This window comes from Pocillopora verrucosa, chromosome 4 (genome assembly GCF_036669915.1).
Source record: "Pocillopora verrucosa isolate sample1 chromosome 4, ASM3666991v2, whole genome shotgun sequence".
In the NCBI taxonomy this organism is placed as follows: Eukaryota; Metazoa; Cnidaria; class Anthozoa; order Scleractinia; family Pocilloporidae; genus Pocillopora; species Pocillopora verrucosa.
The window spans coordinates 3,699,453-3,726,370 of record NC_089315.1 but is presented as its reverse complement, the minus strand read 5'-3'; the positions used below and the strand labels follow the sequence as shown (position 1 = coordinate 3,726,370).

The window sequence follows — 26,918 nt, the reverse complement described above, 5'->3', positions numbered from 1 at the left end:
AAACAAAGCTTTGCTTGCGGGGTCCTAGGTGCCGAAAAAAGGCAATAGCAAAAAATTCACTCTCAATTTCTTCGCGACCCTTCTTTCAAAGATCGGGAGCTATTGTAATTAGTACATTTTCAACTTCGATTATTTCATTTCTAGTGGTCTGATTGGTTCACTCAACTTAGTTGCGTTTTAACATTGGATTGCGTTTTGTGTGATTTGTGGCTTATAATATTTTTCAACAAGCAGGTCTCTTAACTACTGCAAAAGATTGTGCGGTGTGAGAAATGCGGTCCGTTTCGCACTAATCATAGTTTTTCTTACAGATACCTTTGATCTAATAGCTGATTTGTGTTTCTGTACACGTGATGTTTTCCAACTGGCGGCTTGATGAACAATTAAGTCCATTGTTACAAATTAAAAAGAATTACATGGCTTTATTCATTTGTAAAGCTTTGTCAATTCTGACAGCAAGATTTCATTGAGTGCTTTTTTGAGTTCCTTTTTCCCTTGGTATGTCGGACGTGACAGTTTGGAGCGGGTTTTGTTGCAATCCACGTCGATGTTCTCTGTCTATTTCCTGCAAACAAGTTCGAAGCCATCTTCTTCATCACAAACGGTTACTTCTCTACGTATCTGTTTGGGACGTCTTGGACGCTCGTGACTAAAGCGCTGTATGGCAGGGCGCTCTTCAGATAGATGAGATTTCCACACTGCAATGCGCCCGTCCCGTGATCCGGGACCCGAAATAACGAGTCCCTCGTCCGTGAGGCACATAGAACGGACACGGTCCTGGTGAAGAGACAACTCCTGAAATAAAAGGAAATAAAATCGATAATAAATCTGTATAATTTCTACCACAATAATATGCATGCTCATTGGTTGAGAGCACGTCAATTTATCCTGTACTGTGCAAAAAGATACAATTGAGTACAGAAAGTTGAAATTAGATTGATTGACAGGAGAGTTGCGTGTCAAATTGCTGTCAATTGCCTATCAAGTTGATTGACAGGAGAGTCGACAGGAGAGAGAACAACAAAACGAAACGCCGCGCAGGTTGGGAGAAAGTAAATGAGTAGCTAAAATTTGTAAAGTTTTGGGCTTCCAAAACAGGAAGCCCAGATCAAAATTCTCTCGGAGTTTACGCAACAGTTCATACGAAAGACGGAATTCAATCACGAGCCTGAAGGCCTTCATGTACTGGTTACTGCTGTTACGCGAATTATAACTAGGAAAGAGTGCAAACACGCCATCAGTCCTGACAGAAAGTTTATAAGCTCGAAGCAAATTCTTGCCGGAAAATCCCGACGACTCCGGCAACAACACAAAGGTAAGCAGTCGCACCAGTGAATCATAAACACGGCTAAGAGGAAAACTGAGTCAAATTTTTGCATGTATAGTATTAAAAAGTAATCATATTTTTTTTTCGAGTAGTTAGGATAAATCAACACTCCCAAATTTTTCAAAGGTAACAAAATGCACTCGCCCTACGGGCTCCTGCAATCTGGCAAGCCTTTGAAAAATTAAAATAATTTTGGTTTTATCAACTGAGTTGATAATGTGAATAGCCCGAATAGTCAAAGCTGGCGTTTCGAGTGTTAGCCCTTTGTCGTTCGCTCTGACGAAGGGCTGACGCTCGAAACGTTAGCCTGCAGAGCAGGCCTAATTCTGGCGAGCGAGTTCTCAGTATTTTCTTAACAAAAATTATGGCCGCAATCTTTGATTTTAATGGCAGGGGAAGGCTGGGGAGAGAAAGAAATTTGTGCCAAGGGGGGCGGACGACGGCCAAACATGGCCAGTCGGATAAACGATCGCGAGCTTATAACGTTTGCTCACCCTAATAAGACGGCTGTACTGCAGGCTATCAAAGCTCAGCTCCGTTGATAAAACCAAAATTATCATGTTATTCTCCCCCACCAACGCAGCACCGCAGTTTTTATATCATTATAGTCAACGATTACACCCCCTTTAGAAACTGCCTCCACCTATACGATCGCAATGCGTGATCGACCAGTGCTCTCAGGTTTAACTGTTTATTGTTGAAAAACAAAAACAAAACAAAACAAAACAGAAACAACAACAACAACAACAACAAAAACACTGAAGAATACTATCAGAGCATGGCAGTATTTTGAGGAGAACCTGTTTCTAATTTCCTGCCTCCCCCCCCCCCCTCTATCAGATTAATACTTCTCCATCCCCTCCCTCTTTATCAGATCAGTTATTCTTCTTCCTCTTTATTTGATCTTTTTTCCCTATAAACGTTCGCTAGCAAGGGACACATTTCCCAAGGAAAAAAAAAAACCGGTGCGATTACAATCCCGGACAACCCACACTTCAACTCGATCTCTAATATAAGAAGAGAAAGATTTGAGATGTTTCTTTAGCTCTGATTTCCCATCAAGGCATTCCATAAAACACCTGCCAGCTTTCAGACAATCTTAAGTCATTTGAGGAAAAGTCAGATATTAGTCACTCCTAGGAGAAAAAACTTCAAATTTTAAAGTAGTAAATCAACTAATACCAGTAAATATAGAACATACCATAGTAACTTGGGGTTCCTTGACACTTATCACATAGATTTTACCACTTTTACTCCCCGCCCAGATCTAGACGACAAGAATTGGAAAGGTAAGAATTGAATTGAATTAAAAACTTTGTTCTCCTACAAAAAATAGTCGATCGATATCATGGATTTGCTAAATTCTTCAGAAAAATGCCACCAACAGTTTTTGTAATCCGGTTTGAGAAATATGAAACTCCAAGATATACTTGTCTGCTCAATCATCCAGAACGGTTATCCCTTTGGCGCACTCTTGTTACAATAAAGGCAGTGTTACCTTCAGTGATTTTTCAAAGAGATGAATTCTAAAACATTTATTACATCAACACATAAATTGTTTTGAAATTTACCTGAAGGTGCTCCCCAGAGGATTGAATAAAAACAAATCATATCCAAAATACTAACATTCCTTACTTGTAAGGAAGCAGACATTTCCTCTACATGCAAACAAAATTTCTTGACGCTTACTGTTACATGTTTTAAAAGATCTGCCAATCACTTAATGCATGTTGCCTAACTTATAGAGTCACACTAAAAACCAGCCTTTTTACCGTGTTATAATCCACTTTCAGCATGCATGTGAACCCGTTGCATTCGCAAACTATTTGGTGTTTATTTTTATAGGTCACAGTGTTCCAGACAACGACAAGGCCCTTTTTATCACACCCTGTCCAAATCTAAATAAGAAAAAGAAGTAAAAAGTAAATGACTGAATTAATAAGTGAAAAAAAAAAAAAAAAAAAGAAAGAGAGAAACTGCGAAGAAAAAGAAACAGAAACGTTTATATCATAACAACCATAAGACAGTTAAGATTAAACATTATGCGGCTTAAATTGAGAAGTCACGAGCAGACGACTGACACAGAAATGAAAACAAAAATAAAAATGTAACAAAGGTAGAGCACCAGCAACTGAACTAATAAATTCCTCACTCACTAAGGGAAAAAAAGGAACCGAAACGAAGTAGCGTCGTTCAAACCATCCTGGAAACACCGAACCCACACCAAGACAAACCTGCCAAGTTGTCAACCATGACGTGCGGAGATAAAATTTACATGGTTGCCAAGGCAGAGTTTTCACTTACCCCTTACGCCCCAGTATTAGTGTGAAAGTTCCCCATACTGTTCTCTAATCTATTTCCTAATATGCTGTCAAGATTCTGTTTTAAGCTTTCCTCAAATTGATTGAGTTAACTTGTTCAATGTATTGGAGAATTTGTTTAACAGCCAAGAGCTTCTTGAGTTTGAGATCATTTCCTTTATTCTCATAACCTTAATGTTTAATTCGAGGATGATACTCTAAGGAGAAACTAGATGGTTATCACTCCTAGGGGTTCAAAGGTTAAGGGGTCCTTTAGGAACACTCACCTCCTCGTTAGATACTGCACACATGGTGTCCACGCTCATCAGTCCGTCTTCCTTAGGAGTTAACATTTTGGTTTCATTGTCGTCTCTCTTGTAATTTATCACGAAAATATTAAACCTGGTTGCTATGAAAATAAGCAAAAAGGAGGTGCTGGTAAACATGTAATTCAACGCTTCTAGACCTACACAGATATGCAGCTACATAAATCAAAATTTCAATGTAATTTGCCATTAAGAGTGCCGTTGCTCCTGAAGTAAGAATTTGCTAAATCCAAACTGGTTTAATCGAATTTCCCGATGACTTGGACTTTCAAACATTTACTGCCTTGAATCATCTTTCGTTTTCCGTGGCAGCTCAAGTTCGAAAAGTTTTAGTTTTAGCAATTTCTCAAGGGGCACAAAAGCTCTGACCAGTACTTCCATGATAAACCAAGCTGATTTTAAACCGAGAGTGAGAGTCTTCAACACTCGAGCCCCGAGACGACTACGACAGGAAAACTGTGGCCATAAAGTCAAACTACGTGTAATCATCCCTGGTAACAGATAAAACAGAAAAAGTAGCGGCATTTAAAATCATATTTTGAGACTTAATTACATGTCAAAGCCATTACACCCCCGGCGAGGTTATTGGAAACCCCAGTTATACCAGTTAGGGCTAAGCTGAATACAAAAAATGTTTCGCTGTTCAGGCTGGAACTGCAGGGCAGTGAAATCTAGTCACCCCTATCGTGTTTCAAACAGCTTGGCCTTGATTAAAATCCATTTATGAAAAGCCACTCACAGCAATAATACTGTCACGTACCACACCAGAATGTGTCTCCAACAGCAGCGATCGAGTACAGCGTTTTGCCATTTCTTTGATCCAGCTTTACATGAAGCTAAAAAAGACAACTTTTGTTTAGAAGGGTTTATGATCCATCCATGGATATCTCTAGCGCTTCCACATGCCCACAGCAAATGTTTGCATACGTGTGAAATATCGCACATGTACAGAGACAGTGGGCTGTAAAATGCAAAAGCTATCCCTAAAGAATCGTAGCATCTGTAGAAAATCTCTTTCGTTTTTCTAAATTTCAAGTTACAATTTTTCTCTTCCTCTCCCCCCTTCGTATTCTTTTTTAATTCACGCGCGCTGCGCGTGATTTCACAAATTAGCCAATCGCGTCAAAGAACTTTAACCTTGACATTGGAAAACTTACGTGGACATTTTTCGTGTACTTTTAGTTTTGTTTCCGCGGAGTTTTAGTTAGTTGTTTTGAGCTTTCGTTCGCGTAAATTTGTTACTCCTTTGTTTGGAATGTAGAGAAGTTTCGGAGTTTTTATTTTAGCCATATGTTGTGGTTCATTTAACAAGTTTAATACATATTTTCTGCGGAGTTTAGTCTCTTTTTTGATAAATGGACTTTTTACAGCATCTCTGTAACTCCAAGTACGAGAACTAACCCAATCTCCCTCCGCAATTCGTGACCTTAGTACATTTGATGCCAATTCTAGGCATTTTATTGTCTTCAGAAAAACTTTTTTTTACCTCTTTCTTGGCAGTGAGGGTCACAGGATCCCAGCCTACGATCTGTCCATCCAGACTTGCACTCCACACGGTGGTCTGCCTGTGTTAATAAGACATATCATCAGAGGAAGATAAACTCTGCACTAATTCATTCATTCAAACGTGTTAAGCTTGACATGGAATTGATGATGTTTGCAAAAAAAACTCCAAACCACCGAAGGTCGGTGAACTTGAACCCTGCTATCTTAGGGGATAAAAGAATGGTCAGCAGTCAAGCTGGGTGGCTTATCCGGCCTGACCTTACCACGGTTTCGAAGGGATGAAGCAACTTAGAGCATTGCTAACCCCCTTCCCACCCCACCCCCCCGAGTGAGATACTAGTTTATTGTTTCGTTAGTACCCACTCCCCCATTTATACTCCGAGGCTAAGAAAGGCACAGTGATAGTGAACGCATTATATTTTTAAAGCATGCCCTAAGAGTCACAATAAACCTACCCTTGACTATCTTCAGTTTTGATCATGTGTGATAGTAAGTCATGGTGTCCTAAAAGCTGTTGATCAGCTGCAAAAGGCAGAACATTTTGTATAACATTTTTGCCGAAGACATGCACAATGAACACACATTTAGCTAACATCTTCAAGACCAGACATGGTTTGATGCTACTCTGGTTAACAGATTTAATGAATGTAACCGAAGAAGTTAATATTCAGAGACCCAGCGTTCCGACAGACCTTCGGTTACATTCATTAAATCTGTATACCAGACTAACATCAAACCATGTCTGATTGTCCACCTGGTTGCCGTGTGAACTTTAATATATCTTCAAGACCACTTGTTAAAAACTGCTACATGTGATTTAACTTTACATAAACTTCATATCATATCAGCACAATAGCCCCCAGAAAATGACAGATACAAACCAAACATATCTGCGAAGAAGGTGCCACCAGAGAAAAAGTAAGCCTTAATTATTACACAACGATACGCCTAGAAGCTAGAAAACGGAATGAATAAAGGGGTAAGTTTCTAAAGAAACTGTGGTGCTGCGTCGGTGGGAGAGTATAGCAGGTAATTTAGTGTTAACAACTGAGTTGAAAACGTAAACTAGCCACCGTAAAGGGTAAAAAAGCTGACGTTTCGAGCGTTAGCCCTTCGTTCTGACGAAGGGCTAACGCTCGAAACGCCAGAAAACGGAATGGACAGCAAAAATGGACAGCAAAAATGGACAGCAAGGGCTTAAAAAAGGACAAAAATGGGTTCCACTTGACACGGGTTTTGTTACATATGCGAAATATAAAGGAAATTTCAGTTTAAGTCTTCATTAAAGGAAATAAAAGAAGGAAGACCGTACACAGCTACGAGAGTAACTCTTTTGGCAGGCGGAAGGTTAGCAGCCAAAATAACACAAACGTCACCGATTCTCTTATCTGCTGAGAATGTGTAATTGATCCTTACCCTTCCCAGTTTGTGTATTGATCACATAAATCGTTGTATCCAAGGAACCAGCCCAAACTTGGTTCTCTTCGACGGCTAACAGACAACTCTGCAGTGAATGCAACCAGGAATGTTCGGTTTACAAATCAGTGGAATTTTACAAAATTTTATCTTTTACTTCGCTACCGAATCACTTGTTGGTCCCGAATCCAGTCTGGTGAACATCCCCACGAGGCTAAAATAAATCCCAATCGCAAGGGAAATCGAAAGTGACTCAGTGAGTCCTCTATGGGGCTTCCGCGCCATCTTTGGCTTAAACAATCAAGGGCCAGTACACCACCTCCCCTCGCCCTATCCTTTAAAAAGGGCTTTTGCACGACAATAAATTTTTATGAACAACTTTGTGTTCAAGGATTTGACCCCAGTCGAGACATTTCATTGCGTTGCCCAAGGTCAGACCACGTTACCTGGCTAGCAATTTTTCAAACCGGGCCGAACCCACAATCCGGGTTACCTTCCGCCCTTTCACTCGTGTGTACCCATAATTCGTTGTTCACTTACCACCCTATCCTTCGCATGTTTCATGTGCGTCTCATGCTCCCACTCTTTGGTATCTATCACGACAACAACACCAGAGCCCTGACAAACAAGATCAATCAACATACATGTGGGTCATGATGAAGATTGAAATTTGACGGCTTAAACAGGGAAAAATCGCATGAGTGATCGAGACACAATTTCTCCCTACAATACTACTACCATGTCAAGTAGACAAACGATGAAAATAGATAAAAATATCTCTAAAGAGATTATTAATTGATCCGATATCAAATTCTCCGAACTAACATAACAAGAATTGTATGGAAGACAGTAGGGAGGATTACAAATGAGATCTTAAGGGGGCGCCTCTAGCCTGAAGGATAAGAAGTTGTGTGCTGAAAATATAATTTATTGCAACGTTTACGTCCAAAAAATACTGTCACTCACCATGGCACACCAGACCTTTGGTTCTCTACCTTTCGCTAAAGAAAGAAGACAATAGGGAATACAACGTTTGTTCGGAGTTCCATTTGGCAAAGTAACACACGAAATTTGTTTTGTTTCATTCTTTGAGAAAGGTGTGGAAGTGTTTGGCGTAGAGGGCAAGGGCTTCACACAATGTGTACACCATGCATCTTTAAAGGAAAAACATTTATAACTTACAGCCTCGCACATAAAGCAAAGCCTCCACTGTTGATTTCTCAATGTCCTGAGGTGAGGGGCTCACTCTCTTGTACAGCGCCTTAAATAAGTAAAAAGTTTTAAAAAAAGTAAATATGAAACGCATCGAAAAAGTGGCAGCGGCTGGTTCCTCGTCCGCTGTTTTCAGGTCAGATTGGAATTTAGAGTGGAGGGTGGACAACCTGAGAACCTGGAGGTAACCCGGGATCAAGGACGAAGACCAATAACAAACTCGACCCACACATGACACGGCAGATCGGGTTCAAGAATTGAGAATTGAAGCGGTTTCCCAGTTTTAACTGCGCCAGAGGATTCAAAAACTAACTCCGTTACGCCACTGCACCCTCAATCCTCGCATATCGTTTGAACAATGGTGAGGGATTCTCAAGTTTATCCTCATTATCCCGAAGACAAAGAGATGGTCAAAGAGGCCCTCTCGAGCGCATTGAGGTTGGTTGCATTTCACCGTTTTGAAATCGTCTTACCTTTTCAGTTGCCTCGGTCAATTTATCTATGTTATAGCCCTGCGTGCTAAAGTAGAGAACTTGCTACAAAGAAAGCAAAGATATTAAGAAGAACAGTAGTATGTTCAGACTTTCACTTCAATTAAAACTTTTAAAAGAGATTACTTAGAGATATTCAAATTCCTTTCCTAAGAAACAAGAACAACAATGCCCAAGAAAAAAAAAAGAAGATGAATACGTTTGAGGGCAAGTGACTTCATTTCCCTTCTCGTTTTGCTGTTACGGAAGGTATTAAGGGGAATGTTTCCTTTTAAAGCACGCTTAAATTAAACTTTTAATCGAGCCTCCAGAGAAACAAGTAACTCGTTTGTGCAGCGGAAGTAGGCAACTGTGACGCATGAGACATTTACGTCGATAAAGACGGTCAGCAATTCAGAGAAGACACTCAGAGTGGTTTGAGAGACTCAAATCGTAACAAAATAGCGATGGTAAATAAGTTACAGCAATTTGGCCAACTAAACAAGAAATTGAGCGGAGAAAGGAGGTAACAGTGGCGAGTGGTACCTCCACTACGCTGCTCAGGGATTCGACACCTTTGCTTAAGTTTGTAAACAGTCAACTGTGATATGAAAAGTTGAGACGTTCACAACTCACGAAAGCTTTTTAATACTAGATCACAATTTCTGTCGGTTTCCCGGCGAATTAATCCACACGGTATGTTAGCTGTGCATTTACTAGTGCGATGAAAGGTGGGTTTTAGATGAACCAAAGCCCATTTAATAAACGAGTTAGTTTACAGTAAACAATGACTGACAAAAAATGACTTCATGCGATATACATCAAATAAACAAAGAAACAGCTATTTTATATTAAATTTTAAATTGTCCAAGTACATAAGAACGTAAATGAAAATGTTATGCAGGGTTTCAATTATCTTACCATTGCAACTTGGTCCTGGTAGTCACTGTTAAAGAAAAAATGAAAGAGAAGAAATTCAAACATGACTACAAGCTTCAAAGAACGCTCATCTAAAGTGATAAATCCAAAAAGGTGCAATGGGGACTTCACTTTTCGGAAAGAGCTCAGAGAGCTGACACCGGTTGCTCGAAAGTTGTATAACGTTATCCACTGTATAAAACTCTATCCGTTTTGCAATCACTTATCTGCCGGATAGCGATTTATCCGTTAAATAGCGTTATCCGCCCTTGATGCAACTGAGATTTGGCCAAAATTTACGACGACATAGATTGAAATTTTCGTGGTTACCTTTGTCTGAGAGAATCCGCCATGATGACGTTTTGAGCCGCTTGCTTTACGATTTCCTTGTCCTTGTAAACTTCAAACAAAGAAAAACATGACCGCTTTGAGAAATTTTCGATCGACTGAAGATTTTATTTTCTTTGTCTCGAACATGGGAAAAAGACAAAAGAAATAGTCTGAGTCTCCCGCAAAGGATCAATACCCCCTAACCCGCAGATTTGGCGATCTGATGCTATACCACTGAGCAACAGAGATCTCCATAATGAAGTTTATAATCAAGGATAGTCATCTTTACATCCCCACCCCTCTCCTTATTTTTGGCCGACAACCGCCCCCTTGATATATATTTCATTCTCTCCCCAGCCCTACGCTGCCATTAAAATCAAAGATGGCGGCTATAATTTTCGTTAAGAAAATACTGAGGACTCACCCGCCAAAATTACCCTGCTCTGCAGGCTAGGATAATAGTGCTTTTGCTTTACTGCGCCCTGTGAAAACTTTCAACCAATCAGACATAAAATCAACTGCAACTTAGCCACTCGCGTTTTCCCGCACTTTAAGCTATTTCGCTGGGTTTTCTTTGAGTTTGTATGAGCTCTCTGCGATATTCATCATGAGAGTATTCAACGTTTTTTCCTTCTACGCCCAAGATCAAAATCAAATAGATCAGCATTTTTTCCTTTCAAGAGTTTTGTTGTTTTTATAAGCTACGGAGCCATTTCTCGCGCAAACAAAACTGTTGCCCCCTAAAATAAGTAGAAGCAACTTAATAATTAAAACGTACTTCGTGCGTTAATGTATCAGATAGTGTTAACTAACATGGCTGAAGACAGAACGCAAGTTAATTCAGTGTGCTTACCATCAGAAATGTTGTATCCTGCTTTCATTTCCAGCAAACAGCTTCGCCAGAAATCCTTCTCTTCCTTTACAAATGCTATGAAAGACACTGGATCACTTTCTGTAAGGGAATAGAGGACAAAAGGTAGGAGCTTGTCAATGTGCTGCTCGTTATAAAGATGTTAGCTTTTTTAAAAGTGAGATTTAATGCACTTTAGTGTGTGCATCGCGACAAATTTATCCCACCCTTCAAACGTTTCCTGATTGATGTTCTTCTCAGTACTCTTTATCCATAGCAATCTTTGTTCCTAATTGGGTCATCATTACCTCTTCATCCTTTTCGTATTTTGTAGTTTGTGGTCTCTTTAAATTGAAGCAAGTTTATCACGTCACCTAAAAAGATTCGAAATAGCGCAACGATTCTTTTCAGCCTAGGAAGCAGGCGATCGGCAGGAAATCAAGGAACACGCGTGCGAGAGAAAGAAAAAACGCCCAAGAATTCTCGCTCGTGCGAGCTAGGGTTAAACACTCGCGTTCCATTGGCACTTACACTACAGGCTGATTCTCGAGCAATACACGGAAAATATAGGTCATTCTCAAGCTCACTTTCTTCAATATAATTAATCATATTAAAAGCATCAGTCTATACTTCGAGACTGATAAATGTAAAAGAAATCAAATCCAAGGTTGACTAAAAAATCGATTTGAAAAAAAAAACCCACAAGAATTAAATGTATTAGCGAATCACACGTCAACCGGCTTCAATCATTACATTTTTAATCCGCTGCTTCCTACCGTTCATATCTCACAGACCTTATCAGACTTTTCACATAACTTAAAAGATCTCTCTATATCTGACTTACCAGAGCTGGTTATTCGGATAGCTGTATCTCCACCTAACAACACCCCCCCGGAGTGCGGCTCCACATTTTTTATTTCGTCATTTCTTACAACAGATATACAATGCTGAGTTCCATCCGGCAGGAACAACAATCTGAAGCGAAAAAGAACTTGAGGCTAAAGTACTAGGCACATGAGTCTCCTCCAGATCACACTTCTTAACCACGAGAACACAATACTTACTTTTTTAAATGTACAATAGAATTTCACGATTTTACACAAGAGAACACTGACCTGTCGACTGTGAGAACAAGCCAGCCCATGCCCTTATTTGTCTTGATATGCTTTGAAATCTTCAGTACAAACTGCAGAGAAAAATTAACATGTAACTATTAACATGTAACCAGGTACTTGGGAGAAAACAAAGAAGAAGCGTTGATGCCAAATAGTGTCGGAGAGAGGTCTGGCTTAGAGAGTTGGCCGCGTGCTCGTCCTCAGGTTGTTTATTTAATTCTCACAGAGCCTCCTCAACCCAGGAGTATAAAGGGGTGCTAACAAACTACCAGGGAAGCTTGACTAGATACTTGGGAGGGGGGTTAACCTCCAATACACTAACATCCCATGGAGGATTGGGAAAGACAATGCTTCTAGCTGCTTCATGGTAAAGAAACTGAGATGAGTTCCGGGTAGTTATGCAATTTACTCCGCAGACGTCAACGATGTTGACGCAATGGACAAATAAAGCGAAAAATCTGTCGAACATAAAATAAAATCAAAAGCAAAACAAACGTGAATTCAGTAAGAACATCACCTCGTTGCGTTCCAAAACAATATTACGTAATGAAACACTCTTGGCCATCATGCTAGCCTGTTAATAAAAAATGCGAAAATGAGATTAACGAACGAATGAAAGGAGCACCAAAAAAATAAACGTTTTATTCAGAAGGAGTGAAATAATGTCGGAAGACCACCAGTTGGAGAAAACAGTCAGGTGATGGCAACAAAGGACAGAGAAAAAAATAATAATAACGGCGAAGCGATATGGATGTTCATCACATCTGCAGTATTTAGATACCTGGGTGAAAGCATCATAAAATGCGGCAAACGTGTCTGGATCGATCACTGCAATGAAAGAACAGAACACATTTTCACATCTTCGTCTAACGTTTAAAATCGAAAAAATTTCATAACTAAAAAAATGATTTTTTTTTTTCGGTCTGGTTTCGATAGGAATTCAAACAACCCTCTTTACCGTTTGTTGTTGAATTATTCGCCAATGCTTGGAATAGTCTTCGTCCAGCATCTTCACCGTTCGCTATCTGTAACATGCTTACATGTTTCACGAATTCTTTAAAAGCTGATGAAAACAAGAAAACAATAATGCAAAAAATAGTTTGAGTGCCAAAGTAATGTTTCTTTAAGTCTCTGTTCAGATCAGAGTCCTCACAGCTTATCTGGGTAAGAAATGTTTCCACACTTCGCGAATCCACAAGTTAAAAAATTATCTATGGCAAAAATTATTGATATTTAAAAAAAAGGCAATAGAAAATAAAGAAAGAAAGTGCCACATAGAGAGTGTCAGAATCTCTTCTTCCAACTTTTTATTGGCAGCGTTAACGTAAGGATTATTTTGAAAGAAATTTTTTCGCCATGCAGACACAAATGAGACATACCTAAAGGAGCTGAAGGAATTGCTGAAGTAACCACCTCTTTTCTAATAAGAAACATCAGACAGTGTATCATCAATCGCGTTTTGCGTTTACAAAGTCAACGTCGGTTACGTTTTCCTTATATCATGCTCATGTAATACAAAGTTTGTACGTGCGTGAAACTTCTGGTGAATTATATTTCTTTTGTCATCTAATTGATTTTTTTTAATTTGTATTTTTAGTTTGCATTATCTGTTGTGCATTTGCGTATGCGGTTAAATATGCGTATACATGTGCAAATGAGTGTTTAAGCGTATGCCTGTGCGTATGTATTAACGTATATGTGTGCACATGTTTATGTATGGTTGTATGCGCGTGCATATGCGTATGCGTTTGCATAAGTGTATGCGTGTAAGTTTGCGAGTTCGCGGCAAATGCGTATACATATGCCCTGTGCATGTGCCTGTGCATATGCATTGTGCATGCATAGGCGTAACGTGTTCGTGCCAAGGCGTACACGTTGTTCGTTTTCGGATCTTTGTTACTGCTGTGAAATATATGCGTTTTGTTAAACTGCTAAGGCTGTAACTGTATCATTTACCTTGCCCTTCTGTAATTCCACTTTTCCTAAAAGAAAACAATAAAAAATTTTATAAGAAGTAGATATAAGGCGGCCCGGCTTTCGTCATACTCGTAATAACTAAAAATAAGGTGTAAATGTCAAGGGAGTCGCGAACGTCGCTCTCCGTGGCGTATTAGCAAGGTGCTCTTCTAAATGTACTTCCACGTAACATTAGTTTCACTTCTACAAAGCAAACAAGTAGTGTTTACTCTGCTCAGTTTTTCTTGTTGTTTTCTCGTCTGTTTGTTTATGGAACTCCGCTAGTAGGATTAAACTGCATTAACCTCTTTTTTCCGAGGAGTAATCAGTATAGAGAATCCCTTAATATTTTTATCAATGTTCTATGCCGCCAGATAACGGGAATGAAGAAAATTATCAATTAGTGAATGCGTGTGATTTCGCGGGTAGACCGAGAAATTCTCAGGAACGGCCAGCAAAGAAATAAATGGTACTAAAATGGCAAACCGACTTTCAGATGACCAAGTAAAACAGTTTATCGCATTAAACCTTGGCGTGAAGCCTGAGACGCTCTGCTTTCCTCCAGAAATTTCTTGTTCTTAACTCCTCTACTTCTAAATCGTTCAGTTTACACATGATCTCCTTCACGGTCCTACAACCAAAGATAAAAAAGCCAACTTTGCCTTTGTAAGTTACTTTGGTCCATGATCAAATTTTAAGTATTTATTCCTCTCTTTTTCTTTTTATAATTTGTAATTCACGCTGTGTAAAAATATCAACTAATCCTGTCCAAATCAAATTTAAATTTTGACTTTCAAAAATCTGAAATATGATTTAACGCACCTCCTTTTCTGCTCCCTGAGAGAGGATTTTGTTTTACGACAGCAAGCCAAAGCAAAAATATTGTGGGAATAAGCGTGTCTCTTTCATTCATCTATCAAACTGCAATGAATCTTTCACTAGCCCAGTTTGGAAGTAAGTTTCATCCTTGAAAAGCACGTCTGCAATTTTTTTTTACAGTTTCTGATTGAATTTCAATTTAAAAGCTCCGCGTATTGCTACTTACGAGGTTGGGAAGAGCTGCGCACTTGTCGATGAAACTCCAAAGAAGTCGTCCACGGCCTGTGGAGTAATACAGACTAATGACAACAAGTCTGTCAACAGTTCTTCCACAAAGGACAGGGCGTAAAATGAAATAAAGTTCCAACATGTTTCTATCTTCACCACCTCTACTTGAACGCCATATTCTTTGGACATACTTGGTTATGAAACTGCCGAAAACAGCGCGCTCGTATGAATCTTTATTCTGAATTTGGCGTAACTTCACGTTCAGTTTAAAATTTCTCCTCCATTTGCACATGCACACCATCGTTATGTATTTCAAGCTTGCATCTTTTATACAGACTATTTTTGAAGGTATAGTTACTAACTCGCTTCACGAAACCTTGTTTCAATTTGCATCTTTCAATGAATGCTAGTAAGCATATAAAACAAGGCCGCGATGGAAGTCCGCACCACATGTTAATTACCAGCTGGGAATTTCGCATCTGGTGAATTGTGTCGGAGATTTAGCGCTCGAAAACCAAATGAACATGAATTTTCAAGGGAAAAAATAAGAACTTACATTCCTACCTTGGTTTTTTCTCCACGAGCAATTCGTAACATCCCACGCAAGTACAAGTGGTTAGCTAGAAGACCTGAAGACTTATTCGTAGGATCCTGCGTAAAGGAAGACAACACACTTCTGTTAGAACTGAGGAGGAGACAAAGTATTTTTCTTCAACGATAGCGTAGTTCTTTACGTTAAGCATACAGAATTATGAAACCGAAGGTAGTCATAGGGTGAAGTCTCCACATGATTCGAATAGCGCGAGAAAAAGTGTATTTACAGTGATCTTGTAATTCAACGTCCTCAAGTAATCTTCGTAGAAAAGTCCTACGGGAAAAGAAAACATTTCACCACGTAAGGACAACATATGAAAACATTTCCAAGAAGTAAGATATATCATACTAATGTCTGTAAGACTGCAAGTGAAACACAGAAATATTTCGCCATAGTCACTAGTATGAAAGAGAATTAACAAAAACCCGTCTGAACGGTTTAGATTTTAAATAATAATAAAAAAGTTACCGCAACTAATCTACGTTCATGAAAAACTGTAAAATACTTTTTTCCATATAAGAGCGTAAGAGCATCTCTTACCTGTGTGGATGCCTCCGCGGACGAAAGGAGGAAGAGCAAATATGCTTAGTTCCTCATGTGCATCGGCAAAACACTCTTCAGGTATAACAGGGACAGTCAATGCAGATGAACTTCTTTTCCTCAGAGGACCTGTCCTAAGAAAGGTAAAACTATTTCATCACACAAGAAGAGTAGTTTGAGCCCTTTCGCTCCCAAGATCTTATTATAAATTCTCCTTACTATCTGCCATACAATTCCTATGATATAGTTTGGAGAATTTGGTATTTGATCAACTAATTTCCCTTACTGATGGTGTTGTCTTCGTTCTCCTCACTCGTCTGATTAATATGATGATGATATTAAACGACTTTGAATATATGAAAGTCATATATTTGGAACCAACATAATGGCCAGCTCCCAGTTGGCTTGTTGGCTCAGTTGGTAGAGCGCTGCACCGGTATCACAGAGGTCATGCGTTCAAATCCCGCAGAGGCTTGAATTTTTTCCAGGCCTTATTTTCACTACTGCTCAAGTAGTGTTCGTTACTGCGAGGATCGCTTTCATAATCATGGTGATGATATTGTAAGGATAAATAATGTCTATGAATGAGATAGTCACAAGCATGTGCTCAACATTTCGGTTAATATTTTTGAGGAGCCCAAATCGTCCATCCAAGATCCCTGACGAACCGGATCCTATCTAACCCCAGATTTAGGCTAGTCAGAGTTGTATTTTTAAGTTCGGTCTTGATATTGATAAACATTGCATGACGACTTACTTTGGAACAACCCTGGTTTTCTGAGCCATGAGTGTAAAGTAGTCTGCCTTTTCTGAGTTGTGAATCAGGTCGTAAAGAAACATGCTAAATGCTTGACTCTTGCACACCTAGAAAAAAATCATCGTAAGCAACTGTGTATTAGATACGGATCTTACAAATCTTTATTGTAGAACCTAGCCGAGAAACACTTCAGTTGATTGGTTTCGTTCCCACCTCCATAAGAATCCATTTTCCACATATTTTTTGACTTATCATTAACCCTTTTGGAACCGAAAAACAGGACAACCCAAACATAACAATTACCATCACTTGATTTTGTTAAGATCATCAGGGTGTTCATGAAAATGTAAAAATCTTTTCATTTCCTGATTCTAAACACGAATAATCTTTCGCGTTCTCTATGATGTAGAACAATTGCCATCTAAGTGTTTGTCATTCGAGGTATTGTTTAATGATGCACTCGGTTGGAAAAATACACCTGCCCTTAAGAAACATTTCACTAACATATTTCACAGCCAAGATCACGGCCATTTAAGTTTAAGAATGTCTCTCTCACCTCCCGAAAGAAATCTTGGTTTTCTGCAGGCTTTGACTCAATGTAAGTATCCATATCAAAGAAAAGCTTTGGAGAGACGTGTAAAATGTCTTTTAAAAAAGTGTATCGAATATTCACTATTTACTAATACCGCAATCGTTTTACACTTTCACATTGTTGGGCAGTTTTTTTGCGCGTGTAATAGTTTCACAAAGCAGCGTGCCCTGAATTTTCCAAAAGCTCAAATAAGACGCTCAGCCATTTGCCAACTACAAATTGCAAGTAATACATCCAAACAAATACTTCACGGCATTACTTAAGCTCAGACATCTTTCTACTGTTTGCGCCGGACAACGTGCAAGAATAAACATAATTAACAACAATATTATCTTACATCTTCTTGCTGTACGATAAAATTCTTAATGTCACTGCAAATAAGAAAAAAAATTTTTAAAAAAATACAAAAAGAAATACAACAGTATTTAGGATGGTTACTGTCTGCAGTCCAACTGAAAGCATCCGATCTACATTACTTACCGATGCATTCGAAAACTCGAAATAGAACAACTGAATTCCTCAGTGTATGCCTCCGAGATTTTAATTGAGAGTTAGTCCATTATCTGCTGGAAAATAATTTATTTCTTTTTCTCGAAGGATATGATTATTTGTGAGGCTATACTTTTTCTCTAAAATATATATTTTAGCTTCTTATTGTCCTTTTAAAGATTTTTAAAGAAACAAGTTCTAGAAAAAACGCACCTGAACATTCTCAACATCATCTCCAAATTGGCTAGAGAATAAAAACAATATTTGGTTATTCAAAATACAAAGTATAAAATCTAATTTTAGATTTAATATGCGACGTGGACATTACTGATATTCATGAGGGTGTCTGCGAAAGATAAGTTTCACTGCATATGACAAGTCTACTAAATTCCATAGTACTAAAATTATCGTGTACTCATGGCACTCAATAAATTTTGGCCTTTCTACCAAGCTTTTAAAAAATGTGTGATTCTGTCGCAGAAATGCTTCAAAGTCACTGCATCAAAGGCCATAGTGTAACTCACATGCTAAAACAAGCCGTTGGAAATCTCTTACGAACTTATCTCTGCAGTTGTTCCATTCTTGCAAAGAGTAGAATGTTTGTCTGCAAATGCGTAAAATGTATTTTTAAGAAAACTTTCTCTAAGAAAATGTATCCAAATTCAAACTGAGAGGTAACGGTTGTCAGTCATTAAACAAAGTATTCTTGTAAACATTAACAATAAAAAACTATAAAGAGACTAAATTCGTGGTACAGTACCTTTGAACAAGAAGACGGTCAAAGTGGATAACTGCGTTTTTCATCCTAAACAAAAGCGTAATCAGTTATTCATTAAAAATATCTCATCTTGAAATTTGCGAAAGGAAGGTTCACTCTACCTTTAAAGCGCTGTCTAACACAGAAAAAGCAGAACTTAGAGCGGAATCAAAATCCTTAAACGGTTTGGTTTACCCTCGTTAAAGCAAAAGAAAGATGCGTAGTTTTCTACTGTTTGATTCCTTTGAAATGACTCACAAAAATGTCAGTTTAAGAGGCGAAATTTATACGGTGAATGTCTTCAATATAACTAAGAACAGGTCGATACCTAAATTTGTACAATTCTGCAGCATAGGTCGGCAATCGCTGAATTCTGGGAGGGCTGGTCACTGAACCCTCGTCGATATCAGCAATTACAAAGCTGGACAACTGAGAAAAAAAAACGCAAAATAAATTCCCTTCATAAACAAATAATCGAAAATTGTTACTGTGCATATCATGAAGGGGGTTAAGGTTCTAAAGAAACTGTGGTGCTGCTTCGGTGGGAGAGTATAACAGGGTAATAAAGTATTATTAACTGAATTGATGACGTAATTTGGTCACCGTAAGGAGTTTAAAAGCTGACGTTTCGAGAGTTAGCCTTCGTCAGAGTCGATTTATGGCATATCATGAAGTGCTTCGCAGTGCAAATTGATTGGGTAAAGAAAAACAATCACAATCTGGAAGGTGGGTTTATGGGGATGTTGGACAAGGTAGAAATCTGGTAAAGAAAAAAAAAGACGAGTTAAGACAGGGCGGGATAAATTGCATGTAGATTGTCTGTGGCCACTGTTTACAACTATAGCTACCAGAGGGTATAACAGTTATTTATACCTCATCCATCCCCTCGACAACTTGTTGTATCTTGCTCTTATGTTCTTTATGACATCCCATAATAAATGCACCAGGCGCTTCTACTAAATCTATGAGTGCACTGCAGAAGTATCAAATACATGAGTCATTTCTATTCTCCAAGTATTTCTATATATTTGATAAACTGATAATAATGTTAGTGATTATGCTTTTTGGCACCTTTGTATATAATGCTAGACACAATAATAATAAAGGAATCAAAAGTCAAATAAAAAAGTAAGAGTAACATAAAATATTTCTTCAACCAATATTCATAAAATTGTATGCCCATTCTATCGATAAGACCTCGTTAGTCATAACATGCGCCTTCAGGAAGATTTGCATATGTGCGACATGTCTACAGTTTTGTTTGTCTGTAACACGATGCTGTGCTCGATTTTGAATGATAATAGTTCGACACAATAAATATTCCTAGACAATAAATTTAAGAGAGATGTGAAATGGGTTGGAGTTAAGGGCAGTTATTTACATGCAACACAGTAGGAAAGAATTGGGAAACAGTCTTAGATAGGGGCCTTTATTATAGAAATTGTTCTGCAAAGCACACCCAGATTCTTATCAGTCTCATAAACAAAGTGTTGATGCAGTGGCTGGGCAATCAACATCGATACAATAAGATGAATCACCTACCTTGGAAGGATTGGTACATATGTCCAACTCCATGAAAAAGGTTGGATAAACGTGAATAAACTCTGCAAATAAAAAAAGGATAGTTTACATTTGAAAGTAGTGTCGAGAATATCTGTTCTAACGGGAATATAACTGTTGTTTTTAATTTTTTTTTCAAAAGCGCAAGTAAAGGGAGGCGGTTTCCTCGGCAACAGTTAAGGAAAGATTCCAAAGTTATTTCTGTGACAAGATGAGATAGAGTTTAAATTATTTTGGGAATGGTGTGGCTAAGAAAGAAAAGTCGAGGTCCTAAGGTGGAATTTCTGAAGAAAATAAAAAACACATGATTCGTCTAGGTTTTAAGAAATTCAGTGGGGTTAAGTCATTCACGACCTTAAGCTTGAATCCCGCATTCGCACGGTAAATCCTCCCACTAATTATCAATTTTCAAAAGCTTGAAACAAACCTCAATCACTGGAGTAAGCAGTGAATACGACGACGAGAGAAAAATAATCCGTTGTTGAGTCAAAATGCAGCTCATTAGGAGAAGAATGTCATCCAACGAGAAATAAAGGAACGGATAATGAAGTTCCATGTTGACAACTCGAGTTTCTGTGACATGATAGAGGATTAGGAATATTTAGCGAAGGAAGCTTGGACATCCAAACAGGAACTCAAAGAAATCATGAACACCGATTGGATTTGCATTTTTTGATGTTGTCGTTGTTAACAGAACGATGATTAGACGTTGCTGAAGTAGCTGATTGAATTAATTCTCTATTCACCTGGAGTTTCAGCAGGTCGCAAAAGATGTTTAACTCCAAGAAGCTCGAATTCCTGCAAGCAAAAGGAAATGATGATTATAATTAATCAATCAATCAATCAATCAATCAATCAATCAATCAATCAATCCATCAATCAGTCAGTCAGACAGTCAATCAGTCAGTCAGACAGTCAATCAGTCAGTCAGACAGTCAATCAGTCAGTCAGACAGTCAATCAGTCAGTCAGACAGTCAATCAGTGAGTCAGACAGTCAATCAGTCAGTCAGACAGTCAATCAGTCAGTCAGACAGTCAATCAGTCAGTCAGACAGTCAATCAGTCAGTCAGACAGTCAATCAGTCAGTCAGACAGTCAATCAGTCAGCCAGACAGTCAATCAGTCAGTCAGACAGTCAATCAGTCAGTCAGACAGTCAATCAGTCAGTCAGACAGTCAATCAGTCAGTCAGACAGTCAATCAGTCAGTTAGACAGTCAATTAGTGAGTGAGTCAGTCAGCTACTCAGTCAGACAGTACATGTAAGTCAGTCAGTCGGTCATTCGTCAGTCATTTAGTCAGTCAATCAGTCAACTAGTCAGTCACTCAGTTACCCGATCAGTTGGCCAGTTAATCGGTCAGTTAATCAGCCGGTCAGTCCGTACCTTTTTTCAGTCTATGAGTAACATAGTTCGTCAGTTTACCTGCAAGTCACTTGATAAATCACTTTAAAAACCCAAATGTGTAGGTTACTTACTATTCCAAGAGAACCTGGTGGAGGGACTGGTACCATGGCAAGCTGTGACACAAACTGCATTAAAGCTGTTCTGAAAAGTGCTGGATCGCTTGTCATCACTTGTGGTAACAAACTGTGAGTCACAGAATTGGTAGGGATGAAAGCATAAATCGTGTTGGTACGCAACTTTTTTCCCAGAAAAATGTTACAATCAATTAGATATTTTCGCTGGCACGCTCTTGGTCTAAGCAAGTCAGAACACCAAATATGCCGCAGCTAGAAATGGGGAATATTTCATATTATTTGAAATTCCCCATAAGATATTTCTCAATTCTGAAACATTATGTTCAGTCATCTGAGGGAATGCTGAAAAGTCCACACCCCCTACAGTTAAAGTTTTAGACGCTAAGTTGTAAGTAAAGTTTTCGTCCCCCTAGCAATAAAGATACTTATCAGATAAAGACCACAAAAGCATCAATATATGCCGTAAAAATGTGCTCGCTTTTTTCCTTGGGAATTATCAGTTCAAGGCATATTTCCAAACAAAATGGAATCCATCGCTCATATAGCCATTGCAAATTTTGATCTTTGGGTATAATGTGTATCAGCTGATATTTGAAGATAAAATTAAATTGAGTTAACCCTTTAACTCCCAAGATCTGATTGTTAATTCTCTCCTCTGGCTACTGCACATTTCCTTATAAGTTATTTACGAGAATTTGGAGTTAGATCAAGATGACAACTTCTACCTGATAAGTTTGAGTATTCTCATTACCAGCTTGCTAGATAATGTATGGATATTATTGGGAGAAGTTGCATGTTGATCACTTCTGAGAGTTAAAGGGTAAAGAAGAAGGTGAGTTGACTGACCATGAAGGCAAGTTAAAAGTAGGTCAATTTACTTGTGGGCCACTTTATCAATGCTAACATCCATTTTCTGTTGTTTTTTTGTTATTGTTGTTGTTTTTTTGCCAAAGATGTAATCATAGCAAAGTCGTATCTCTGCAACCATCTGTCTATAGTAAAACTAGTTTAATTTTAGAAGAACAGAAATTTTGTTACATGCTGATGCTGTGGATGGTTTCACGTCTCACCTGGACAAACAGTCTTTCATTATGTTGAAATAAGGCCATTTAGAAATCAAACAGCAACATGTTGGTACGTAAAACAACTGATAAGAAGAGCCTGGAACAACTGCAAAATAAACAAACACAAGAACTACATGTATTTGTGTTTTACATTTTTCAATCTCAAAGAAATACAGAAAAATCAATTAGCAGCTAACAAACAAGTCAAAAGGCTCCAAGCTCATGGCTCTAACTTGAACAAATAACAGAACATTTATTGTTTGAAAATGAGCTTCAAAACTGAAAGGAGTCTCTGAGGTCCAGTATTATTAGAGAATTTCCAGGGAAAAATTATTATCAAAAACAAAAATGTCAAGTTTGACTGGTTTTTTTTTCTATGGCTTTTCTTGTGTAATTTCAAGAACCTATGCTGAATGCTTTTTGGTTGTGAAGTGGCTGTTATGATTTTTCTTTATAGAGATTTATCAGCAATCCCTACTGCCACCAACAATTTTCTACATCTGCATTAACCTTTAAGTGTCAGTTAACTGAATATTTGACATTTTTTTAACTTTGGATGCCAAGATGAAAGTGAAATACCTTGTCCATCAGTTTTTTCCTCTGCATAAAACAACTTGTAATTGCCTGGTACATCTTTGTCCTAAATACGTTTATTGAAGAGATGATTATTGAAAATGTTAAATTGAAAAGAACTACTTTTAAAAATTTACTTCTGTTAATTAAGTCACCCCTATTAGGTGTGTGTTACACAGTAACCCTTTAACTGTGATCTGATTGTTAACTCTCCCCTCAAGCTGACAACCATTTCCTTGTATGTTCTCTCTCTCTTGTCCTTTACGCCTAACAGGCATGTAGAGCAGCAACGTGTTGTTGTCCTTGTATGTTAGTTTGAAGAATTTGGTGTTGGATAAAGATATTAACTTCTACTTGATAAGTTTGAGTATTCTCTTGGCCTGTTTGGTGGACGATGCATGAATATTGTACGGAGAAGTTACATTGTTAATAACTTGTGGAAGTTTAAGGTTAAGCTTAGGATTTAGACAAATTTTAGGCATGTCTAATGTACTGTTCATGTTTCATTTGTTTTGTTTTGTTTTGTTTTTTTTCACCCTTAAATGTTACAAAGGTGAGAGATTTTGGATTTAAAAAAATTTTTTATATCTCCTTTGCTGATGCTGATTTTGACTTACTGTAATTGCAAGTTCCTTTTAGACGGATATGATATTTGTGACAAAGCTCAAACTAAATTTTTGCATTCCAATTCGTCTTTGTTTCTTATTGGTTGAAGCTGTTTTCCCTAAGATTGGAAAACCCAGTGTACTTATAACTCAAAATATTGAATTTTTGAAAATCCCTGTATTCGTCCAATCTTGAAATATTTCAATGTGAATGCTTACCTCCTCTATGAGAAACCCTCTGTAGAATGTCATGCAGGAACAATATGTTCGGTTACCTGGAGAGAGTATAAGAGTAAACATTTTTCAGGTTTAAAAGTACACATAACAAAGGCATGCAAAGTCAATTTGAGACAAAACTGATTTATATCACTGATTTTATCCTTGATCTAATTAAAAGTCACTTTGATAATATTAAGATTACACTCCACAAAAAAACTACTTGTGTGCAGGCTTAAAACTGTAAATAAACCACTAGTGTAACCAAACTTCACAGACATACCTTCTATGTCTGTTAGAACAAGTGAATGACACTCAACAGGTTTCTTTTTCATAGAAATATAACCCCCATCTGCAAGAAAGTTATATTTACCAAAGTTGAATGAGAAGAAAAAATAAGGGACATGGAAGGAGAGAATTGAAAATCATTTCTGACCACTCCTGAATGAAACTGCACACTTTTTAATAAAAGAGGGAGGTTTTACACTATACCATACCAGGAAAACAAAATTGTGGCAAGCTGTTGATAACATCTTGAGCCAATGGCAATTCAGCTGCCTTGACCATGACTGATCCCCTACGTGCACGCCTTCCTGGATTTCCACCTTTAGTTGGGCTACACAGAATGCCCCAATTTGAATAATAAGGCTCACCTGTTGGAGAAAAACATAGTTAGTGTTTGAACTTGGGAGATACTGATTCAATTCTCCTCAAGATCAACAAGAGTGAGGATGTTTTTCTGTGAGATATTGCAATAATGCATTTTCCACACTGAATACCATTTAGCAGTGACCACTAACAGCCATCACAGAGCCTTTGTCAAAAGTTAATTTCTGTCAACTGAAAAATAATGTTCTGTGATATAGGCTTAAAAAAAAAAGGAAACATCTTAGCTTAAAATTAGTCTAGCCTTAAATGGTTCCACTCCTGCATGAACAATAAAGTATACTAGATACAAGTTGCTCCTGAGGTCAAGCCAAGAACCCATACTATAGATCTCTAACACATCATCTCACATCAGATACATCTCTGTTGGTGTCTTTCAATGCACATTCTTTCTCTTGTTTCAGTTAACAAATAGAGCCAACAGTCATTTTGTGAACATTTTCCTCATTAAAATAAATGGCCACAATAGTTGTCTTGCAGATCTTAAAGAAATGTCTTCCATAAATCACCTCCTGTTTGGAAGTCTCCAATATATATGTAAAGCACATGCAACAGACTGAAATAGTTTTTGTCTTTTAAGACAATTAATTGGTAGCTTACTATCAAATTCCAATGCTTTGCAACAAAAGGAAGCCACTTCTCCAGACAAAGCAGCCAGTACATGGGTTTCAAATAAGGTTTGAGGAAGAGGAGACTGTTGTTTACTGCTTTTTGGGGCTTTCTTGCTCTGTTGAAAACAGAACAACAACATCACTCAATACACATGTGTACAAATATCTTGGAAATGTTTGTCTTTTTCCTACTAGCATTGGGGGCTTCAGGGAAACAACATTCATTTACAAAATAATATTTTTCTTCTTTCAGATGTTTCTGCAGCTTATTTCACTTTGCTCATACTTTATTCCTTCCTTTTTTTTTTGTTTGTTCATTTATTTCTCTGCTTTTCTTTCCTTTCTTTTCCTTTTTGAAAAAAATGTGCTAGTCAAGGTCCCTTGTTTTTACTTGTTTTATGTTAAATTACCTCAGCAGACCTGGCTGCCACAAGGCCAGTATCCTGATCCATACCCACGACTACACATATTTCAATCAGACTATTTGGTAACTTGCTGAAATGAGTATCCATTGCAAGAACTTTTTCCTGTAAAAAAAAAAAAAAAAAAAAAAAGAAAAATTGAAATTACCATGAACATTGCTATTTTGAAATATCTGTATGACAGATAATCTTCTACAGGGAGCTTTCAAAACACCCTTCCCAAAACAATTTTAAAACACTTACTGACACCACAAAAGTGACTAACGACAACCTTCTCCTTACATTATCCCAAATGAATAACCTTTTAAGGTGATGAGAATAAAGGAAATGATCACCAGCTAAACAATTCTCCTTTCATTACAATCGGCAATGCACAGAGAACAGTATTGAGAATATGCATACTGATGCTGGGCTGAAAAGGGTTAAAGAAAGAATCGATTTAAGCTCAAATGCCATGAATTTTTGTTCTTGACTGTTATATAATTGCAGATGATATGACTCATATTTTTGATCTGTGGATAAGATAATGCATGATTTTATTTTGGATTGTCATAAATGGACTTTGTTCTAAGTCATTAAAAAAATAAATTGAAAAATGTAGGTCTTGAAGATTGTACCAATCTCTCTAGTGCTGATAATTCCTGTCTCTTATTCAAAAACACATTTAACAGTTTATTAAATACTGACAGATGTAAATAAAATTCAACAGGTGATCAAACAAACACACAGTTGTAAAATAAATGGGACTTTCAGAAGCTGATTTAAGTTAAAGAGAGTATAGATAAGGGCAGAATGGCAAATTGAGTCATTCTTCAACCAATGAGAAGCCATGCTTAATGTAGGTCCACAAGTTATAATCCCTTTAAAACCCTATAACTCCCATAAGTGACCAAAATAGAATTTCTCCATACAATATCAATACAAGATCAAGAAGACATGTAATGAGAATAGAGAAAAATATCATTTAAGAGATTATCAGTTGATCTGATACTAAATTCTCCAAACTACCATCATAAGAATTGAATGGCAGACAGAAAGGAGAATTAATAAAATGAGATCTTGGGAGTAAAAAGGGTTAATAATCATTCATAAGAAAGTGATCAATGCTACAAATTGTTTTTTTTTTAATACCAAAAACATCATATTTTGATGTCTGACTAGAACCAATGTAAACTACCATAAGGTTTTCAAATAAGGTAGATATAATTATTAATGAAAAG

General features: G+C 37.8%; 1 protein-coding gene across 2 annotated transcripts in view; it reads right to left on the bottom strand.

The window, feature by feature from the left end:
* Positions 1-402: 402 nt before the first annotated feature.
* LOC131775926 (DENN domain-containing protein 3) overlaps positions 403-26,918 on the bottom strand; it is a 27,492-nt gene continuing 976 nt past the window's right edge. Inside the window, exons 2-47 of one of the 2 annotated variants that reach the window (XM_059092044.2) lie at positions 25,687-25,803; positions 25,266-25,392; positions 24,497-24,652; positions 24,283-24,351; positions 24,003-24,058; positions 23,185-23,245; positions 22,612-22,711; positions 21,539-21,650; positions 20,810-20,861; positions 20,491-20,636; positions 20,046-20,107; positions 19,377-19,476; positions 18,832-18,932; positions 18,507-18,551; positions 18,271-18,350; positions 17,960-17,990; positions 17,595-17,628; positions 17,222-17,287; positions 16,666-16,772; positions 15,909-16,042; positions 15,595-15,641; positions 15,338-15,424; positions 14,772-14,827; positions 14,255-14,357; positions 13,727-13,752; positions 13,150-13,190; positions 12,729-12,833; positions 12,552-12,598; positions 12,288-12,344; positions 11,771-11,841; positions 11,500-11,630; positions 10,659-10,757; positions 9,806-9,875; positions 9,479-9,503; positions 8,561-8,623; positions 8,058-8,136; positions 7,842-7,876; positions 7,416-7,493; positions 6,876-6,963; positions 5,915-5,981; positions 5,440-5,518; positions 4,714-4,789; positions 3,915-4,036; positions 3,100-3,225; positions 2,529-2,594; positions 403-795 (exon numbers count right to left, since the gene is read on the bottom strand). In XM_059092044.2, the coding sequence (XP_058948027.2) occupies positions 559-795; positions 2,529-2,594; positions 3,100-3,225; positions 3,915-4,036; positions 4,714-4,789; positions 5,440-5,518; positions 5,915-5,981; positions 6,876-6,963; positions 7,416-7,493; positions 7,842-7,876; positions 8,058-8,136; positions 8,561-8,623; positions 9,479-9,503; positions 9,806-9,875; positions 10,659-10,757; positions 11,500-11,630; positions 11,771-11,841; positions 12,288-12,344; positions 12,552-12,598; positions 12,729-12,833; positions 13,150-13,190; positions 13,727-13,752; positions 14,255-14,357; positions 14,772-14,827; positions 15,338-15,424; positions 15,595-15,641; positions 15,909-16,042; positions 16,666-16,772; positions 17,222-17,287; positions 17,595-17,628; positions 17,960-17,990; positions 18,271-18,350; positions 18,507-18,551; positions 18,832-18,932; positions 19,377-19,476; positions 20,046-20,107; positions 20,491-20,636; positions 20,810-20,861; positions 21,539-21,650; positions 22,612-22,711; positions 23,185-23,245; positions 24,003-24,058; positions 24,283-24,351; positions 24,497-24,652; positions 25,266-25,392; positions 25,687-25,788 (3,822 nt within the window). In that variant the 5' untranslated portion in view covers positions 25,789-25,803 and the 3' untranslated portion in view covers positions 403-558. The remainder of the gene's footprint in view (positions 796-2,528; positions 2,595-3,099; positions 3,226-3,914; positions 4,037-4,713; positions 4,790-5,439; positions 5,519-5,914; positions 5,982-6,875; positions 6,964-7,415; positions 7,494-7,841; positions 7,877-8,057; positions 8,137-8,560; positions 8,624-9,478; positions 9,504-9,805; positions 9,876-10,658; positions 10,758-11,499; positions 11,631-11,770; positions 11,842-12,287; positions 12,345-12,551; positions 12,599-12,728; positions 12,834-13,149; positions 13,191-13,726; positions 13,753-14,254; positions 14,358-14,771; positions 14,828-15,337; positions 15,425-15,594; positions 15,642-15,908; positions 16,043-16,665; positions 16,773-17,221; positions 17,288-17,594; positions 17,629-17,959; positions 17,991-18,270; positions 18,351-18,506; positions 18,552-18,831; positions 18,933-19,376; positions 19,477-20,045; positions 20,108-20,490; positions 20,637-20,809; positions 20,862-21,538; positions 21,651-22,611; positions 22,712-23,184; positions 23,246-24,002; positions 24,059-24,282; positions 24,352-24,496; positions 24,653-25,265; positions 25,393-25,686; positions 25,804-26,918) is intronic. The other variant, XM_066165871.1, reaches the window with a different exon arrangement.